The sequence below is a fragment of the Melozone crissalis genome, unplaced genomic scaffold (assembly GCF_028551555.1).
Source record: "Melozone crissalis strain CALT ecotype California unplaced genomic scaffold, PUWL_Pcris_2 ptg000036l_1, whole genome shotgun sequence".
Taxonomy (NCBI): Eukaryota; Metazoa; Chordata; class Aves; order Passeriformes; family Passerellidae; genus Melozone; species Melozone crissalis.
In genome coordinates this window covers 1,231,519-1,253,752 of record NW_026535814.1, presented here as the reverse complement: position 1 = coordinate 1,253,752, position 22,234 = coordinate 1,231,519, and the positions used below count along the sequence as shown (strand labels likewise).

At 35.0% G+C, this 22,234-nt stretch overlaps 1 protein-coding gene across 8 annotated transcripts in view; it reads left to right on the top strand.

Annotated features, from left to right (window-relative positions):
* MEF2C (myocyte enhancer factor 2C) overlaps nucleotides 1–21,596 on the top strand; it is a 119,482-nt gene extending 97,886 nt beyond the window's left edge. For 6 of the 8 annotated variants that reach the window (XM_054283209.1, XM_054283207.1, XM_054283211.1 and 3 more), the window contains 5 exons: nucleotides 6,616–6,788; nucleotides 7,988–8,011; nucleotides 8,921–9,050; nucleotides 9,975–10,110; nucleotides 16,872–21,596. In XM_054283209.1, the coding sequence (XP_054139184.1) occupies nucleotides 6,616–6,788; nucleotides 7,988–8,011; nucleotides 8,921–9,050; nucleotides 9,975–10,110; nucleotides 16,872–17,193 (785 nt within the window). In that variant the 3' untranslated portion in view covers nucleotides 17,194–21,596. The remainder of the gene's footprint in view (nucleotides 1–6,615; nucleotides 6,789–7,987; nucleotides 8,012–8,920; nucleotides 9,051–9,974; nucleotides 10,111–16,871) is intronic. The other 2 variants (XM_054283214.1, XM_054283212.1) reach the window with 1 other exon arrangement.
* The last annotated feature ends 638 nt before the right edge of the window (nucleotides 21,597–22,234 follow it).

The window sequence follows — 22,234 nt, the reverse complement described above, 5'->3', positions numbered from 1 at the left end:
AAGACCAGTGCTAGGGGCAGGACCCCTGTTTTACCATGGTAAGACACATGGTAAGAGCCATGATCTCTGATCACTGGGGTTTGGACCTTACAAAACTGTGACAGAAAGAATATATTCCTGTTGCTCATAGAACAGTGCCCATGTGTTTAAACTACAGACATGTAATATTTATAAAACACAAAACTGAAGACCACTGTATAAATAAGTGATTTTTCTCAATAGGTTTAACTTAGTCACTGTTTTTATTAGCTGAAGCTTCAATCAAAACAAGATAATGTGGAATATAAAGGCTCTGAAAAGAGCATAACTATTGATAAAGGTGTTAGAACAAAATAGTGGAAAGGGAAATAAATTAATCAATACAATCAGAAGTAAAGATATCAGAAACACAGTGTTTCTGCATGAAAGTTGTGTGATCTGAGATTCCTGATATGAGATGCCATTAAATAATTATGAAAGCAGATAATAAGATTCTATGATTGGACATTAGATTATAAGCATCCTGGCAATAATAATTGTAGTGCAAGACTGAAAAATCACAAACAGGACCTTAACTTGGATCATTTATTGCTCCGTTTCTTTGCTGAGGAAAAGAAAAAGGAAAAGGAAAAGGAAAAGGAAAAAAAGGAAAAGGATAAGGAAAGGAAAGGAAAGGAAAGGAAAGGAAAGGAAAGGAAAGGAAAGGAAAGGAAAGAAAAAAGAAAAGAAAAGAAAAGAAAAAAGAAAAGGAAAGGAAAAGAAAAAAGAAAAGAAAAGAAAAGAAAAGAAAAGAAAAGAAAAGAAAAGAAAAGAAAAGAAAAGAAAAGAAAAGAGAAAAGAAAAGAAAAGAAAAAAGAAAAGAAAAGAAGGAATAAGGATGATCATCCTTGAAGAAGAAAGCACATTCCCCCTTCTCTAAGTGTGTAACTTACCACAGACCCTCATTGTGAATGTGACAAACACCCCTGTTTCCAAGGATTGCAAGGAGGGAGTCCATGTGATGAAATATCTGCCTGCCACTTGGGAGGACTAATTGCAATTAAAAATTGTTTTGAAGGGTTTCTCAGAGTTGCTTGTGTGGGTAGCCACAGGCTAATTCAAAAAGTCAGGTGCCAGCTTTACTTTTTTTTTTTTAAGGTGTGGACTCCTAAAGTGGGAGAATACTTACTGGAAGTACTAATTTAGAAACATTTAAGTACAGCTCTTATTATAGCAATAAAACATATCCACAGTGTTAGCTTGCCATGCACTTGACTCAGCAGTGAAGTGTTTGCATGAGGTGTGATGCACAGGTCAGTTTTTTGTTCCCATGGTCTTTCCTACATGCAGGACAACTGCAGTGCCATCAGAGCCTTTTTCATCTTTTTAAACTTAAAGAGCAAGTTCCCATTGACAGTTATAGAACCTGCATGGCAAGAATGGGTGAGTTAAAGAGAGATGGCTCAGACCTCTGTTCATGTAGAAAACTTTACCGTATATTTATATTATTTCTAAGTGGTTAGTTTTAAAAGTAACAAAGAGTCATTGAGATAGTTTTCTTCTTATTCTCCTCCCATTCTTCCAAAAGTCTGTGTGTTCTCTGAACTGTCATCCTGTTTCAGCCCTCCCAAAAAAGTAGCTGATAGTTTCACAGGATGTTTGAGAATTCTTCCACATGAAGTTATTCGGTTTTTTAATACCACATCTGTATGAGTTGACTCCCCACAATTCAGTTGGGAAGGTCCATTAGTTGAATGTAGTGGGAATGGGCAGCTATTTAAAAGTGAAGATTTCCTTTTTTTCTGGATGAGAGTAGCAGCAGATTGGTTTTCTTCTCCCATTTGCAGTTAGTAACAGTTGTCTGCTGTAAAATGTGACAAGCATGTATGTATATGAGTAAGAATTTTCTTTTTAAAATTATTTTTAGGTGAGCAACAGTACAACTTCCTAGTATTAGTTCTTTGTTGTTGGTATCTTTTTATTTTGGGTAATAAACCATAGCCTGTTTCAGTGCTTATGAAAAAAAAAAAAAAACAAATCAATAAAGTAAGAGAGAAAAGGAAATTTTTCATTACCTTTTAATTACTATTAAGAACAATTACCACTCCTTCAGAAAATAGGAAAATAAGCTGAGAAAACAGTGAAAAACTACCTACAAATTTGGCAAAAATTTTTATTGATTCTTTCATACATATGCATGTATTTTGAAGTAGAGATAATTTGCAGAATACTTTGCTCTCATGTTTATATATATAATTCTGTATTTAAAATTATTTTTGAGATGCTTGGTGATCAGTCAAAATGTCATATATGTGACATATGCATTTAGTATAACCAAATAGGAAGTAGAAATCCTCCATGAAATCAAATGTATATATGCATCTTGGAAGAAATAAGAAAGTTTTCACAACTAAAATCATACACTTATTGGAAACTTGAAATGAGCATTAGTATTTATTAAAAATCCTTCAAGAATTTGAAAGTTCATTTTGTGTTAAAATTAATCTCAGGTTCCTAAGGATCTTGTAAATTCTCAGCCAATGTCAGTGATAAACACTAGAATAAACAAATGAGAGATCAAATAAAGGACATACAATTTGTGTATCTTGTTCTTTCTTCCAATTTAGTTCTTCATAGACTACCATAGAGGATTTTTCATTCAGTATATCTCTATGTCTTTGAAATCACAAAAAAAGGGGGGAAAAAAAGGAACAAGTAGGAACATGACAGTCTCAAATGTTCAAGTCCTAAAATTTTCCAATTTTTCAAGACTTCAAGACTTTGAATTATTAAAACTATGTTCAAGAATGTTGAGAGATGAGGAAAAGAGTTACTCTTTTGTCATTTGTGTTGCCTTAACATGTGGAAAGTTTCCTGGCTTAAATGCTCAGTATAGATTTATTGTCCTGAGAATATTAAGAATTGCAGCCACTTTGCAACCCCTGTAAACATCAATGACCATCAACTTTAAATGTATTAGTGTTACTAATAGGGGATGAAAGGAGAGAAGTAAACTTTGCTCTCTATTCTGTCCTGATTAAGCTTGTGCCCTTCTGGTATCCTTAAAATTTTAAAATTTAAAATTAAAATGCTTAAGACAGTATTACAGGAATTTGTAGCTCAGTTTAAAATGTAGTTTTTTTCATTATTAAATGGATTTTCTTAATAATTATTCTTGATTGAGTATCTATCAGTGCACAAAAATAACTTTTCTGAGTTTTTTGAAAAGTGAAATTAAAGAGGTTAATCATGCAGTTTGTACTTGGATGGAATTCATTCTACAGTCAATGGCACTTGTGCCTAAATGCAAAATATGAGAGTATGTCCAAGAGGAGTGTTCTGTGCTCAAAAAGCATTTGTGTTTACATTCTACCAATAGTCCAAATACAAAGTCTGGCACTGAATTTCATGGCATGTGCTGCTCCACTAGCTTGTCTAGAAATAAGCTCTTTTCTTCATAAAATATTTTTACTCTTACAAGTCAGTGTAACAAACAATACAAGGAAAAATATTTTTTTTCTGAAAATTTGTTGATTTAAAAATGCCGTAAATTTACAAATTCTGACATACGCCCTTTAAAATTTGTGCATCCACTGTTTCTATTTTCACTGTTTTCATTATGCCTTATAGAATGCATTTGTAATGTTTAAAATGTTCTATTCCATAAAAAAAATATGGCTTTTAATCAAATAAAAATGTAAAGCCAACTTGCTTTAAAATGAATCTGGTTTTCATTTTCTTACGATCTATAATCAGGAAATCCATTCATATATGACATATAATTTTTGTGCTTTCAGGTGGATAGCAGACTGAGATATTCTGCCTATGGTCACATCTAAATTGATAATTGCCCAGGCAGAGTGCAATTTTAAAGTATAGCAATGAAAGAAGATTTAATTTGTACATTAGAAGTCTTACGCTTTTTTTTTTTGGCTCTGAATGTAAATGAGGCCATTCTCTTTGGTGGATTTATCTGAAGGTGGGAAAGCTGCCTCAGAGCAGGCCACAGGCCTCTTGAATTAACCGGGTACTGTTTAAAGGACTGGTTTACATGCAGACTCTTCTTATCTTTTTATCACATGCATGCATTCATCACTGATTTCCAAATGATGGGTTTCTGTATTATTGGTTTAAGATCCACAGTCTTACATTCCTGAATCCTCACTAAACCAAAAGCATAAGTTTGGTGACTGGAAAGAGAAACTGTTATTATATGGCTTCAAAATGCTAGAAGGCATAATATGCCATGAACAGCAGAAATTTGCTGGTAAAGAAATTATTGCAGTAGCTCTTTAAAAGAATTTGATTTTTTTAAAATATAAATGTAATAACTGTTCAAACTATGTCACGTCAGTAAAGGTCGGATGAATGTTTCTGAAGAATAAAGCTTTATAGAGAAGCTTTCCCCTAAGCACTATTTCTTAATAGTATATAATATTAAGTAAATCTTATGTAGAAAATGGGAGTTCTTTCTTGTAAGGTGATTTATTCTCTAAAAATCACGACTAGAAATATGTAGAGTACAGTGGAATCCGTTTTGCTATATATCATAGGTCCTATATTGTAGAACTGAAGAAACCTCAGTGCTGCTTCAAACAGTTCCATTGCCACTCTCTGAGCAAATCCTTGTCATATGACAGATTTCACTGACAGTTCTACATCCTGCTGGTAAAATACCTCCTGACACCAGAGAAACCCTACTATTGCTTCAGTTTCTTCTGTTGTCTCAATTTTCAGTATTCAGTTTGTAAAAGATTAACTTCTTTAAAATGCAGTGCGGTTTCTGGTAGAAAATATTGTTGTATATTCAAAATGCCTCTTCTAATTTCACCACCTGTAATAACACATGGCATTAATGAGAGCATAATAGATAGCTCATTTATGTTGAGGACAATTGTTCGTTTTGAGAAAAAAAATCTACTGGTACAAAATGAAAAGCCTTTGAAAGCACTCAGCTGTATTTGCTTGGAAAGTCCAAAATACATTTCAGAACTCATTTGTTTCCTTACTGGATGATACTATTAAAGAAATAAACAACAAGATTAACTATGAAAAATATTTTAGTCCAAAATCTCCAAAGTAATTTTAATACAGAATATTAGTAGTGGTCTGAGTGCTCTTAAATTTTCAAAATATTGCAGAGGCTTAGAGATCATGATAATAGAAATTATGAGAAAAAACAAACCAGATCAGACTAGCTACTGAAGGTACCTGACAAGTACAGAATTCAAGCAGTTTTTCATAATTTTCTTTTGCCATAATACTAGTATTCACAGTTCATGGTCTTCCAAAACTTGAAGTGGTGTTTTTATATTTAATAGGCTTTCACAAATTTTATTTCCATTGATTTTTTTGATTTGGTAAATACAAGTGGCTGATGCGCTTGAGGATTAAAAACTTGAAAATCTTAGTCAAGCTCAGACACATATCATTATCCCAAACAGAGGAGCAAATTGCTGACATGTACTGTCATTTTTATGCCCACCTTATAGACATTATCAAATTTAGTTCCATAATCTATTTTTGTTCTTTAGAGCTGTAAACACCATTTCACACTGGGGAGGATGGGGTGAGATACTGTGGTCTTCACTGACTTTGGGAAAACAAAGGAAATTTGGAGTTCCAGTGTTTCTGACCCAGAGGGCTCTGCCTCACTGACTGACTAGTTTATCTTCTCACACAAATTCTAGGCTGTGTGTTGCAGCTCATGAACAAAAGCTGTGCTCAGAAAAGAAAGTCTTCCATAGCATTTGTTTCTTTGGTATTTGCCTGAGGTAAAAGTTTTCTCTTTCCATACTAATTTTCATGCTATTCCCTCTCTATGTCTGTGCAGTTTCTGTACCTCTCCTGAGATTGTGTAGACAGAATTTCAAGGCTACCCTAAAAAGTCACCTTTTCCCTAGATTTTATGTGGGTAAGAGGTGAAATCAGTGAATGAAATCGTGGAATTAACAGGTCATTAACTTTATGGACACATAGTTGTCAATGCAATGAGTTGATAGAATATCCTTTTCTTAAAAAGATAAAGGAAACATTTGCTTGTCAGAATTGTTCCTGGGGCCTGCATAAGAGAGAAGATGATGAAAGATATGGTGGTGGTTTCCAATAATCTTATGATGTTGCTTCCATTGATTTTAGTGTTTACAGAACTAGGTCCAAGAAGTGTAGTGAATAAGAGCCGAAAGAACTTATGAATCCTTCTGTGGAAGTTATAGCCTTGCTATACACATCCCTTGTTTAAAAGCAAAAAAAAAATCATGACCTGCAAAGGGCTGTATCACAAAAGGCACAATCTTCTGTAGATGTCAAGAAAATATGAAATAGCTTTGACAGTTTTTATGCCCTTAAATTATCTGACTTTCCTGACTCTTGTCAGACATTGGCTGCTACAAGGGCACAGTATATTGTGCTATATACCACAGTGCTGTAAACAAAATTGTATCATCGAGTTAATTTCGGACATCACAGAGATTGTCAGCTGCCATTGGACCAGTTGTTCCAAATATAGCACATGTTGTATTTTCCTGTTAAGATTCATGACACAGATATCTCCCCTGAGTTTTTGATTTCACAGTTTTAGAAGGGCTTAAAAGATACAGTCTACTTCATTAGACTTGTCTCTCTCTTTTTTTTCCCCTCTTGTTTTTACCTTAACAGGAAATGGATATGGAAACCCCCGCAACTCACCAGGTCTGCTGGTCTCACCTGGCAACTTGAACAAGAATATGCAAGCAAAATCTCCACCTCCAATGAATTTGGGAATGAACAACCGTAAACCAGACCTCCGTGTGCTTATTCCACCAGGCAGCAAGAGTAACATGCCATCAGTGGTAATGCATTTTCAAAGCTCTTCTTTTTATCTACTTCAAATAAGAGTTATCTAGGAATGTCAAGGCTGGCTCAGGAAACTCAATTTTTGATTGTTTGGTTTTTCTAACTAGGGCTTGACACCAAGCTGAGGAGGTAGGCTGAGCCTCTTTGATTGTTTTTGGTTGTTTTTTTGAAGTCTTATTTACTTCCTACTTTTTGTCTGTTGAGTTGCAAAAAAAAACTGTGTCCTAACTGTGCACAGCCTCACCTTCTGCAGTCTCTCTCCCAGTACTTTCCTGAGGCTGTTATAAAGGCAAATTAAACCCTGATCATCTCTAACTATAACTTTTTTCTTAAATATTTAGCCACACAGACTCTTAGCAGATGGCATATTAACAGTAATAAATTAATTTGAGCTCTATCGCTGTGAGATCCAAATTTTGTAATGATAAGAGGTAGTAAATAGACAGAGGAAGAGAAAAAGGAATTTGAAATTTCTGTTTCTCCTGCCAAGACTAGTAAAATTTAGGCAATATACTATGCTAGAAGGCTGAATTGGGAAGGTATTGTGTTCGTGTCTTGCACTTACTTTTCAAAAGTTTGTCAGTGTTTCCAAGTAAAGCTGTTTTGAGTGATTTAACATAAAAGTGAACTTAATTTAAAAATATAGTAATTTAAGCAATGCAGTTTTCTATTTTATAAAAAACATTATTAAAACAACTTCCAAGTTTGCTTCTTCAGCTTGATGCAAAATAAATTAATCATCAAACTAAAACTGTCCATAAGTGTGATGCTATCTCCTAAGTCATAAAGTGACAAATAGTCCTACAGGGCAATACTCAAAGATGATCATGGCAGTGACAAGCTGTCTGCATCAAATTATTTATTCCAAGCCCCTAAAAAATTATATTTTCCAAGGGACTCTGTGAGGGGTTAGGTACAGCATGACAATCTGCAAACAATGGGACTGTGGAAGACAAATGAATTCTTGGAGAAAGTCTTGTGCTGAAAACTGGATAGGTTGTTCATACAATTGAGTCAAACAGCCCATTAGAAGGAGGAGAAAAAAGAGATCTATGAGGTGTATTTTTTCCAGGATACCCTCAGAAGGTGTTTATTTGCTGCCCCTATGATATGAAAATATTTTCTAAGCTAAAACCTGCCTCCTGGTAAATATTTATATTTACTAATTTTTAACACTCCTTTCCTATGCAATCAGTCTGAGGATGTTGATCTGCTTCTGGTAAGTGGTAATGATGTTCATCTTAATAACAAAGAAAATAAAACCAGTTATTCTTATTATGTAGGTAAAGTTTTGCTTGAAATAAAATCGAAAATAACTATGTTGTGAACAAAAAGGTCATGGCAATTTTTTAAATATAGTGATAGAAGACCAGATGCACTTGTTGCACATACTCAAACTAAGCATGTAGAATTAAGCTTTCTTTTTGGTGATGCATGTAGAGCATGTAAACTTATGTTGTTCAAGATGGCATAGCCTTATGACAGCCACCTTTTTTGGTGGCTCTCTAGCCCTTTTTTCCTGCCATTCACATAATTAGAGTTCTCTAGTTTAATTCTTACAGTGCAACACCTAGTGCCCTGGAGTTAAAGATAAGTGTGTAACTGCTGTGCAATCTAACAGCCTTGAAGAGTTTTTTTACTGCACAATAACATAGTCACAGCTCCATCCCCTGGTAAGAGATCAGAGTTCAGCACTCTGGGGGTGCACCTCACTTTCAAAACCCAGCAGAACTGGGTTTGGGGGTTTTCCATTGCTTTTTAGGTTTCATTGGTTTTTGTGGTAGGTTTTTTTTTTCTATATGAACAAAAAGGAAAACAATGGGAATCAAGCTCATGTATTTCATTAGTTTTACACATGATCTGTTCTTCTACGCACAACAAAAGCAATCTTACTAGTTCAGTTACCTAGGAGATACTGATGTAATGGGTTACTATGGTGACAACTGGTCTCTTGAAAGCTTGTAAATTATAGGGTTGGCAGAGTTCATCAAAGCTACACGTTAAATGATTAATTTCTAGGAATTTGTAATAGCCTGTATTTCTCATGCACAAAACATTTCCAGAAAGCAAATACACTCAACTGACTTTAAACTGGTCAATAATATGTTTATTTTACTTACTTTAAAAGAATCAAAGGATAAATAACTCCCAGTCTGCTCAGTCATTGGCTACTCCAGTGGTTTCCGTAGCAACTCCTACTCTACCAGGGCAAGGGATGGGAGGATACCCATCAGCCATCTCAACAACATATGGCACTGGTGAGTATTGGTGAAAGATGCAAAGGATGGGGAAGGGAGCAAAGTGCTGATAAGTGTCTATCTCAGTATTAATGAATTAGCTAATGTATTTTGGGAGAAACTGAAAAATTCATAACTGTTATGCCTTTATGCTACATTTGCTTATTCTCTACCTGTCACTAACTTCAGATGTATCTGTTTCAAAGTTAGCTGATTTGCTTGAAGTAAAACTGATTTGGTAGCTTTATTTCATTGGCTTTAATTAAAATTTAAAAGAAAAAGCCCCCCACCAAAAAACACAAAAAAAAACCCCAGCAACCTTAAAGTAGTTAACAGTTTAGTCTTCCTTGGATATAATTTCATGCAATTGAGTGCACCATGCTAAAGCCATGAGGTAGTGGAAATAAGCAGCTTCACTATCTCCAACTAGAGTTCACTAACTCTGTTGGCTCTCACAGCTTCCTACCTGGGAGGGTGCAGAAGTCAAGCCTCAAGGTGTCTTTACAGTTCCTGTTGTGTATTGCTGCTGTTCAGAGTGCACACAGTGACATAGATCCAGCACATTTTTAGAACACACATATTGTTCAGAAGCAGACTGCCTGCAGACTTCTGCAGGGAAGACTGTAACCAAAATGTTGTATTTTTCAAGTCTTTCTGACAGTCCTTTTGTAGTTATGGTGAATTTACAGGTTAAGAATGCTTTAGATCTGCCAGACCCAGTAAAACGCTGCTAGATTACAGAATAATTATTAGTGCGTTACTTGCTCCCAAGTTAATGAGTAGAGGGAAGAGGAAGATTTACTTTTTCTCCTGCAACTTAATGTGATTGGTGTAATTAAAATTAAATGGCTTACAAAGTGACAAGAAAATTACTAGGCTAGTTGTTGTTTAATTGCTTCCTCTTTAATTCTCTCTTAATTATTGTCTTTCTGTTTTCAAATCTAGAATATTCTCTGAGTAGTGCAGATATATCATCTCTCTCTGGTTTTAATACAGCCAGTGCTCTTCATCTCGGTTCTGTGACTGGCTGGCAACAGCAACACCTACATAACATGCCACCATCTGCCCTCAGTCAATTGGGGTAAGCAGTGCTTTCTTTATTTTACTGTCCTACAGTGCCTTCAGTCTCCCCAGTAATTCCAAATGTGAAATATGTCAAGGTAACATACCAGAACATATCTACTGTGTATAAAAACTAGATTTTGCAAAACTGGAACAATGTAATTCATGGAAAGTTTGCTAGGGAATTGCAATGAAATATTTTGTGTTTGTGGCATGTTCTCAGTAGTGCAGTGTTTATGTTTTAGTTTTTATTTATTTAAATAGATTTTATTTTACTATTAAAATCAAACACCTATATTGTACTGATGCTATATTTTTTATTTATGCTTTTAATTTCCAGTTACTGTTGCACAAACATTTACAGTAAGAAAATTTTTTAGATATTTTAATGAAGTAAGATTACATAATTAATTGACCTGAGATTAAGCCTAAACCTTATATAATAATCACATACTCCCTTCTGCTCGGCTCTGAAATTCAAGTTTCATTTATTTGGAGATGATTTTTATGAGAAAATAGCATGATTAAGCCAAAGAAATGTAAGCCTACACAACTCACTGTGATGTGCCTGTGCTGAGGAGTACATGTATTCCTGCCCTCTAGTAGCTAATTTTACAATATTTATTCAAGTTTCAGAGAAACACAGTGCTCAATCACCTCAGGATCTTTAGAAGTGTGAAAATTCACACAGGGAAATCACCTGAACAAGTAACCTCTTGGGCTCATTTAAGTGAACAGGTGTATGATTTTCAAATATTTTGATATCTACAACTTCTATTGAGTAAGACCATAGGCATGCACTGGTGTGGCACAATAGCCTAGACATGTTGGAATTTTAGAAGGTTTATAAAAATAAATTTATTTATAAAAATAAAAGCTGAAAAGAGCAGGAGTGTATTCATGAGGAAAAAAATTAATCCATATATATTTGAAAGGAAAACCTTTTTTGTGAAAGAGGTCTTCCACATATACACTTTCTTTCTTTGAAAGAAATTGTTGCCATAGTGTGGAACAATTTAATACTCTAAATGCACCTTAAACTTCAAAATTCTCCTTCTACTTTATCCGAACATTTTTTGTAACTTACTTTAATGTCTTTATCATGTTGATAATTTGGGTTTTTAAGGAGAGCTATACAAATGTTTCAAAGGAACAAATTTTTTAAACCTCATTTCTGTATAAATAAGTATATATAGATGCAAATGTCATAAAAACATACAACTGAAATACTTGTGCTAGAAAAAAAGTCTTAATATCTATCTCTTATACTTTCCTTTATGAGTTTGCACTACTTCTGGGTCAGCATTCAGACTTACTGTACAACTAAAATAATGAATTCTCAAATAAATTGAAAGCTCACGTTAGGTATCACTGTAAAAACAATTGGTACCATACCAAGGAATGTAATAATGCTATTTGGTTAGCAAAAAAAAAAAGGTATAAATTAACTCCTAAACTACATGCCTTTTCAGATTTTCACGCATTGTGATCTGTTTCTGATTCATATCAATATCAAAGTGTAATGTCTGTGGCTGTGGAATACATTCTGAGTTGCTACTCTTATTACTCTTTCAGTGATTTGTAAGTGAATTCAGCTATGAAAGCTGCTTCAGAGATGGTTCTTGAGAAGTCTCCTATCACTGCAGAAAATCATATTCACTGAGTTCTACATGAAAGAGCATCTGTTTTAACTTTTGAATTACTTGAAAAACTTGAAATTCTGTAGAACATATCCAGTGAATATCAACCTGATTTAGAATTTGCAAAAAGATTTTTAAAATGAAACAAAATTACAGTCATCTTCACATACTTGAGAAAACACATACAGAAATGTTTCAACAACATAAATCTCAGTGCTTAGTGGGATCATATACTGAAAAGGTTTGGCAGTGAGATGCTTGTTGCCAACAGTAGGCTATAAAGACCTGTGAGAAAACAGTTAATGGAAGACACACTCCAGGTCTCCTTCAGGTTTTGTTTTTCAACAAAGTCTAAAGGTGAAAATCAGCTCTGCTTGGCAAGATGTAATGACAAGAATGTGATTAATAGTAGAATAAGACAGGATTAGATGCATTATCTTGCTCCAGATAAGTCCTCAGCAATTTGAGTAGCACTGTTAGATCCATCTTGGAGGTAATCGGAGATCTCTGCAACCAAGCTCTTAGTTCTTGAAGTTGACTGTGCAATTAGGAGCCGCACTAGTGCTGATGGACTCAAGGGCAAATACATGAGGACGTGGGAGTAGTTCACTTTCCCTGTCTGTGCAGCTTTTGGCCTTCTGCCAAGCCTGGCAGAAGAAAGAATAAAAAAGAAAAGAATAGTATTTTCATGGTCTTTTAATGAATCTACATCTGGAAAAATCCATACAAAAATTCTGCTGAAAATCAGAGAGCTTCCAAAGCTTTGTGATTTGGCCTGAACAGTACATCAAAGTCCCTTTCTGCTTATTTAACATGTACCAAAAAGACTACTAGAAGTGCTGATAACCAGAACTGAAGTCCTTTCCAAACATCATAATAAATTATCAAAATACTTTATGCACAAATCCATAGCGTGGAATATTTTCTCTTGCATTTCTGCATCCACATTTCCTAGCCTAAGAGACAATCTTTTCATCTAAAAGTAACATCCACAGGTGAAGTTTTACTTTCCTAAAATATGAATGCAGGGAGAGAAACAACATTTAATCTGAAGGTGCTTCAGTATAGATAATTATTTATATAAGAGAAGCTTCTCCAGATTTCTACCTACGTGAATAAAAAGTTGTCCCAATTCATGGATAATGTTGACTTGGTCCGTGACCCTTATATAGAAAGATTATTACTTAGCTACAATTATTTTTTATTAGATGACAACAATAGCTATATTCTCCATTGAACTATTTTTCCTGAAAAATTTGGAAACAGGTACATCATGTTTAATGAATTTGTATCAGTTCTGCCAATTTCCTTGTTTTGAATTAAAACTTTCTGTATTTCAGATTGAGCCTATTTTTCTTACGCCACTATTACAAGATGTTTTAATAACTCAGCTTCCTGCTATTTTTTTAAATCCTGTTTAAAAAGTGTAACCTTATCATGTGAGAACTATACAAAATCTCTTGACACAGAAATTCGTATTCTGCTTTTACAGTGATCAGAAAAGTATAAAAAAAGACCTAAATCCCTCTTAGCTTTTACCTAAAAAAAAAAAAATTGAGCAGAGGGAAGAAGTTGAATTGTTACTAAGTCAAAAATATCTTCTCCTAGATGCAAATTAGCACATAACCATGAATTTTCAATGGTTCTTTACATGATTTTATTGGGGGAAATTATAGAAAGTGAGCCAGTAAGCTGATTTAGGAAAGTGAAAGTGGGTGTAAAAGAAAAGGTGCATGAGGGTCCCTTCCTTCAATAGACCACTTTCTCCCTCTACAAAAATCTACATGGTCAATATTCATGTCCTCACTCATCACTTACTCAGACCTGCACTTCTACCTGTGCATGCTGAGCTTCAATACCATTTGGAGAATCAGACAGAAGATGTGTTCAGAGGTGTCATCATCCCTAGCTCATGGCAATGTTGTGCTCCCCCACTTCTCATATAGCAGAGCTGTGTAGATGTTCTGTGTGGAAACCAGATAGGAAGCAGCATTTCTCCTTGTGGCCGTCATAATCTGAATAAAAACCAAATTTTAACTACACTGGTCTCAAGAGGGACTGGTGTGCCAAGTTAAGATATTAATTTTCTTCACTGTCTCCATAAAATGAAATGTTTTCATACAATATGTGGAAAAAGGTGATAATGTCTGCATAAGTGGACTGCCCAACACTTATTCAATGCATGTAATTGTACACAAACCTTTGAGTAATTTTCTTTAGTTTCTCAGTAGGGTTTCTATATCCAAAACCTGTTTGTTTACCAGGGAATTTAGTGAAGGTTTGAAATTATTACAATAGGACATGCTTGGGCCCAATTCAGATGATTTTATGAAGCAACAGTGTAAAATATGCATTGATACATTCAAGTGAAAACAGCTGTTTCTACACGCACATATACTTATACACGAAATTAAATCATTTTCCAGCAGACAGAATTCTCATTTCTTACTGTTCACCTTCTATTCTAAATAGTGGTCAATCCTTTGTTTAGAATATAAAGATTGCACCTAAATACCTATTATTTCACCATTCACAGGTATGTAACAGTACATTTCCCAAGCAGATGAGCTTCTCATAAAAATGTTTCAGAAAATGTTAATGAAGTATTGCAAATTATAATCAAATAAAAATATATTAAATTTCAGAAATACTTTCAGCAGCAAAAGGCTATATTTATAAAGAAAAAGAGATGTATCAAAATAAGTGCAACAATACATCTATATTGTTTTAATATTGTTTTAAAGTTCAGAAATTCAGTCTTGACCTAACAAAATGATTTCTTATCCTTTTATAAATGTACCAAAAAACCAAAAAAAAGATGGTTCAAAACTCAAATAAACCTGAAGGATTTATAAAACTGCCATTAATTTTTATGCTAGGTTATTATGTAATACCACTGCTGAATCGCAAGGAATCTGTAGAAAAGTCTGTAGAGATGCATTCTCATACTCACTTTTGAAGCATTATTAAAAACGCAACATTCCAGTACAGCAATACCAGCTCTGTATTATGGAAATCCAGTTTATCCCTGTAGATTTGTTCCTTTGGATGCTGCCACACAATAGAATGCCAGTATGTTCCATGTGAACAAATTTGACTGAATATGGTTATTTTTGTCTATTTTTATCTTTTTTAATTATCCCAAGCTTTGCAAAGTGGATGCCATTTGCTCAAATCAAATGCTTCTAAAATCAATTCTCTAGGCTCCACCATCATTTATTAAAGAACTTTCCGGCTTAGGTATAAGCTTGGCATGTAAAATCATATGTAATCTTATCATACTAAACTGACAAACTGTTTACTCAGGTGAAGTCCTAGAACCGCCTAAGCAACACAAAAATAAAGTTACTGGAAATGAAAAGCAAAAAAAAAAAAACCAAAAAGGACAGAAATGTATATTTGATTCTCTTTTGACTGTTTTTAACACATTTTCAGGAAGAGTGGAATATTTCACTATGTTGGACTGGCAAAGTCTTATATTTACAGTTTCTTATATGTGTTAATTTAATATTTATAGAAGCAATGCAAGGAAAATATCCTCTTTGAAAAAAGGAAATGCTTACATTTTTTTATTGTGAAGGCTATTACTTATGAACTCTGTAACTTAGGAAAGGGCTCATTGCAGATTTGACAAATTTGTCTGTACAGGAAGGAAGGATTGATGAAAAAATTCGAGGTAGAACATGCTGTTTTGTTTTCTAACAAGATCCATTCATTTTTAAACACTGCAGCAATTCCTGCTAAAATCAGAGTATATTATTAAATATTGAAGCCATACAGTTTTATATTAAATCTGTCAGAAGAAAAAAAAATCATCAAAGTAGTAGTAAATGTTGTTTAAATAGTATTCAGCTCTCAGCCGATGACACCCTAGGGAGAGTATTTCAGTAAAGTTAAAAGTCTACACTAAACTTACCTGTGTCTTTTATATTCTTAGAAATTCCTTCCAAATCCCAATATTACACTTTTTTGCATTAAAAATGCCTGCATATCCCTTTAGGTTTAAAATCTTGTGAAGTCAAGTGTTATCCTTACTGCCTTCCTACCCTGTATAAAGAAATACTCATTAATAGAAACCTTGAAATTCTGTTTCTTGGATAAGACACTAACTTCAGCCTAGCAAATGGTCCCTGAAGTGGAACATAATGGGAACTGCGTGTTGGAAATTCTGTTTTAATAATGAAAAGTCAGGTTTTGCCAGGAGGTGGTGCTTCTGTACAAAAAGTTGTGCAGATGAAAGTAATCTCATTTCTCCCGTAAAGTGTGTTCTCAGTATTCACTCTTCTCCCTGCCTGTGTCATCTTTCCTCTGCCACTCCCTGCCAAAAAAATGCACAAAAAAGGAAGAAAAAAAAAAGAGAAAAACTTAGAATACTTACACAGCTTACCTTTGAATAAGTTTCAGAATAGCAGTCTGTCTGCTAGTAGCATCCTTCAAGCTTGGCTTTCCTCTGGGCAAACAGTGTAGTCCTGTGTCATCTTCTACTGTTCCTCAGGTTCCCTTTTGTAGTTTATCCAAATGCATTCTGGATTGAATCATGGATTTATGGATTTAAACTCTAAAATCATATCTAAATCCTTGCCTGCCTATGCTCTTTTGTTGATGTCAATGTTAGGACTACTAATTTCAACTTTATTCTGAAAAGCATAAAAATTACCAGACCAGATTTTTTTGTTTCTGTTTTGCATCTGAAGTCACATGTCAAAACAAACCACAATAAAAATAGTTACGTGCATTCAAATTAATTGGATTAAACCCAGCAGAAAGTCCATGCTTTCCATCTCAGCCCATGCACACACACACATATTTGTTATACAGAAACCTGAAGGTGATTCCAACAATGCAAAGGCTCACTTTCCTAAATTTTGATCACACTTGATCTTAAAAAAAGGAGAGATGGGAGACTGAGAGCAAGACCTCTCTCCAAACTGAGGGCTTGTCCCCCTAAAGCTGACCACATCTGTTGTGGTGCTGTCATCTCCTGGAATTCATGAATTCTGCTCAGACAACAGTCCCCCATGATCTCTGCATGTGCTGATCCTGTGCGAGCCTTTACAGTGGTGTTTCATGTGAGTGTTTGTGCATATCTGGGGGCTCCATGCCTCCTCCATCTGTAACTGAGTTTCCTTTCCTCCTACAGAGCTTGCACTAGCACTCATTTATCTCAGAGTACAAATCTCTCCCTGCCTTCTACTCAAAGCCTCAACATCAAGTCAGAACCTGTTTCTCCTCCTAGAGATCGTACCACCACGCCATCGAGATACCAACAGCACACGCGCCATGAGGCGGGGAGATCTCCTGTTGACAGTTTGAGCAGCTGTAGCAGTTCCTACGATGGAAGTGACCGAGAAGATCACCGGAATGAATTCCACTCCCCCATTGGACTCACCAGACCTTCGCCGGACGAAAGGGAAAGCCCCTCTGTCAAGCGCATGCGGCTCTCTGAAGGATGGGCAACATGATAACATTATGATCTATTAGTTGGGATTTTTTTTTCTTGCAGTGTGTGTGTGCTATACCTTAATTGGGGGGGGGGGGGGAGGGGAAGGGTCGATATGCATTATATGTGCCGTGTGTGGAAAAAAAGTCAGGTACTCTGTTTTGTAAAAGTACTTTTAACTTGCCTCAGTGATGCAGTATAAGGATAAACAGAAATGCTGAGATAAGCTTAGCACTTGAGTTGTACAACAGAACACTTGTACAAAATAGATTTTAAGGCTAACTTCTTTTCACTGTTGTGCTCCCTTGCAAAATGTATGTTACAATAGATAGTGTCATGTTGCAGGTTCAACGTTATTTACATGTAAATAGACAAAATGAAAACATTTGCCAGAAATGGCAGATCTTTACTGAGAGAGAAAGCAGCTGTTATGCAACATATAGAAAATGTACAGATGTTTTGACAGATCCAGCAGTTGGGTGGCCGTGAATTGATGCTAGAAAGAGACTGAGTCACCTAACATACTGAAAATGCTCACAAACATGCAGGCATTTTGTTAGAGTATGGCACTCAGTTTAAAAGGATCAAACCATTTCAAGAGGACCATACTTATAGAAATGTTGAGTTCGAGGGCTGACATATTTAATTTCAAAAATTCTGGGTCTGCATCACTTATTAAATAAAAGTATAAAAATATGTACATTACATTTTGCTTATTTTCGTATTAAAAAGACAGAGTTTGCAAAGCATTTGTGGCTTTTGTAGTTCCCCTAAGCCAAAATTTGTTCTTTTTTCCTTGATAGCTTTGCTGATCTTTTAAGCAGTCCTGAAGAAACAAACAAAAAGGACTTTCTGTATAGAAAGCACTACCCTAAGCCTTGAGGAACTCCATGCTTTGCTAATTAAGATAACTGTTTTCTCTTTGCAGAAGTTTTGGTTTTGAAATGTGTATTTCTAATTATATAAAATATTAAGAATCTTTTAAAAAAATCTGTGAAATTAACATGCTTGTGTATAGCTTTCTAATATATAATAATAATTATGGTAATAGATTTTGTTCTCTTGATAGTGGGGAATTATATTTGTGCAGTTGCACATTTAACTATTTTCTTTCAGTTTTCTTTCAGTGGGTATATATTCTACAGATCAAAGTCAGCTGCTGAAAGACTGATCTGTAAACAATTAGACTTTACCCATAGTGTAACAACTTAAATAATTTTAATACAACATTTTACAATCAGTTGGGTGAACTGCCGTCCATTGTATATACTGATTAGTTCTTTCATGCTGTTTTTGTGCATTGTAACAAGTTAAGGGCCCTTCTATTATGTAACGTACTGCGTATCTTGTAGCTTTCCATGGGTTAAATGACAAAGTGGCGTAACTTGGCCCTTTCTCATTAATGAAGTTGGTATTCTGCCCATCTGAATTGGATGTGCAGCTCTAACGGCTGTAAGCTACGTGAGTGCAGGTAAATATGTGCTGAAGCAGCAGGGGGAGGAAAAGGGAGGGATCAGCACTAAAGTGCCTGTTGTATAGATTCCTCCCCTCTCTCACAGACATAAAACTCTTCAAGAGATTATCAGTTAAAGTGTGATTCAAAGTCAGTTGATTTTACACAGGCAATATTGGCCAACTGGTCCTTGGTTCTCATGGACCTCTGCAGTCACATCATCTCACAGTGGACATGTTGTTGAGCAACACTCCCTGTGTGTTTTCTTTCACCAGAGCAGGGCTTGCTTCAGCACACAGCATCCACATTTTCTCCAGCTTCATATTGTTCCTTTGACTAAGATAGCTTGACCAGAGGGAATGTGTCATTTTATTTAAGTCCCTCTTTGTCCCTCTTGTCTATTAGAAAAAATGGTATATTCAAGTGTTTCCGTTTAATCGTTCTGTTGGAGGGGAAAAGTGTTTAAGCAAAATGTTAGTGCCATAGTAAAAGAGAAATATTTCTCCTTTTTTCAAGGGTCATTCTAGGTCTCAATGACATACATTGACATAATGATGAAAAATACAGCTGCAACAGAAAAACGTCAACACAAAGTACTTTGAAGTGAAATCCACACTCTTTTTCCACCTATACATGCAGTTGCTGTGCACTGCTCAATGATGGAGTGTACCTCTCTGTAGTAGAGAATGATGATCAAACTACAGTGTGCATTAGGACATAGGCTCTTCACTTACCATGACTTTACAGAAGCCTGCCTTACAGGCACTTTCAGCCGTGCAGGGGCTAGTACATAATCTGGAAACTCTTTAAGCAGAATGCTGTGCTACTAATGCATCCATTTTACCTCATGTAGCAAACTGCAGGGTAAACAAAGATACGCATGTTTTAAAAAACCCAAAAAATAAATTTAAAAACTCAAAACAAAACAAACAAAAAAAAGTTAAAATGGGGCCCATAATTAATTTTAAAACACAAAAACCACTTTCTTCACCCTCAGATTAACCTATACTCATATTCTCTTTTGAGAACTTTAAGCGTTAGTGTGTCAAAAATATGCAAATGTATCACAAATATACCTTGTCATTTCAAGAAAAAATACAATTTTATTGGTATAGTAGTAGAAATTTCTCAGTGGGGAAGGGGATTTGGTCTATTGATGTATTAAGAATAGCCATATTAATAGTTTACCTTGCGATTTGCCTCAGCAACACATGAAAAAAATGAAAGATATCATTTAATGAAGATGCAGTGTATAATATTACTGCAAGTAACTAAGCAGAAAGTAGCATGAAAAGTATTGCCTGGGCAATTTATATTAACTCTGACAGTGATTTTTTGTATAAACACAAGTAGAACTGAATCACATGAAAATAAATGCCAGTCAGCCCTCTTGTTCCTGCTGCAGAAGGCAACTAACTTATACTGGCAAAATTGTGGGGGATAATGCATATTTGCAAACTGATCTAATGATAAGAAGCACAACTTTGATTGTGAAGTCACTTTCTGTAAACTATAACTGTCTACCTTTCTTGTTCCTTTATCTGTATCTTACCATTTATTGTGTTTGCAAAAGGTAATTTGGGTTTATTGTGTGATTCCTTTGTATTTAAGGAGCTTGGGGCAGAGCCCTGAAAGAGTATTAACATTTACTTTACCTTAACCCATGCTATATGATGTTTTAGGCAACATTCTTAATTGTAAGTTCAAACACCTGAAGTGGCATTCTGGGCACCTGCAAGTATTGTTATAGCTAAGCTAATCTCTATTAAAAGATGATGTCAGTTAGTGTTTAATTGCTGGTGACAATTATATTATATACTTTATCTGCACAACATATATATTGTATGCATTGAGCCATTCACAGTAAAGCTTTGTTCATTTCAGTGTCTCTCAGAAATTGTGTTTTATAACAAAATGGCTTATATTTTTCCCAGAAGAGGAATTTAGCAATTTTTAATGACTAGTGTAAAAATTAGCTGTTTTCCGAAGATCTTTTTCAGGTAAAGTTAGTATAAGAATAGAACTCATAGGCTGTTTTCAAGGACATCAATCCTTTTGTATTGTATTTGCAATCCTATATGCCCACTTTTATCTGTAGTCTAACAGCTGTTTGTTTTCCTTCTTCCTTCACCTTGAAGGTAAATGCTTTGTAATTTTTTTAAAAGCCACTTGAAACCTCAATAAAGGCTGTTGCCTAAACATGGCATACTTCATCTGTTCCTGTTTGTGCCATCTGCTGTGATGTCGTCAGTTATATGGCATTCATTTCCTGCCACTACAGGTCTCTTGAAGGACTGATGGAACACTGGTGTCTGTTAGAACGCTTCAGACTGTAGATGTAATAAAAGGCTTTTGTTAATATATTTTAACCAAAGATGTGGAGCAATCCAAGCTTTGAGCCACAGACTTTCTGCATCAAAAGTATCCATTTGATTATTTTCATAGTCACATGTTGCATTTCTACCTTCCCTTCTCATACCTCAGACTGATCCATACCTCTATTTGATTAAAAAAAAGGTCATTTAAGAAAGTAATTTTTTAAAAAATTAAAAATTAAAAATGCAGTACTAAAGTCTTTTATGTATTTAATATCAGACCTGGGTTACCGCAGGCATTACACTTGGATTGCTTCAGATGGTTTGTTGTATCTTTTTTTTCTTTTTTTCTTCTCTTTCATGGGGATTTGCTTCCATAAAATAATGGTGATAACAAAATAGCTTGTAAATGGGAGCATACAAGCATTTGCAACGAATTTTAAAGTAGAGGCTCACAGCGGCATAAGCTGGACTTTGTCGCCACTAGATGACAAGATGTTATAACTAAGTTAAACTACATCTGTGTATCTCAAGGGACTTAATTCAGCTGTCTGTAGTGAACAAAAATGGGAAAATTTCAAAAGATTCTCCTGCTGGAAATAAGGTATAATTTGTATTTTGCAGACAAATCAGTAAAGTTACTGGCTTTCTTAGTGATATGGTGTCCGTTGTGCATTTTTTTATTAATTTAAATAGTGTTCACTTTTCACTGTTTCACAATGTAACACATGAAAGAATCAGAGCTTTAACTACCAGCAGCTGTCTCAAGGTCCCTTACCGAATATTTGTGCGTGCCTTGCTAAGCAATATTTTCTGGCACATATCACCCCATCAAGTCAGGGAAACACCATTGCTGCTCTAGAGTCAGTGTCATTTGGATTTGTCAGGCCATCTGAATTTGTCCCTAGCAGAGGAGCTAGGTGAAATAATGCCTGGCATTCAGGTGCTTAAACTGACAGGGAATCTAAACTCCCATATCAACCTGTCCTGTGAATTTTACCCATGGGGACAATCATGCAAAAACCCTCCAAAAAATGCATGTTCTGTGTCAAAATCATATATCATTTGATCTACACTCTGTCAATACTCTCTAACAAAACTGCACAAGGACTGTGTCAGAATGAATCTATTCACTTTTTTTCTCAGAATATTTGTTTGCTTGTTTGCTTGATTTTTTGTTTGGGTTTTTTTTTTGTTTGTTTGTTTGTTTGTTGGGAGTTACAGGGGGTTTTCCAACTAATATTTATAGTTTCAGAGTTTGAGAATGAAAGAATCACTTTATTTCAAAAAGATGT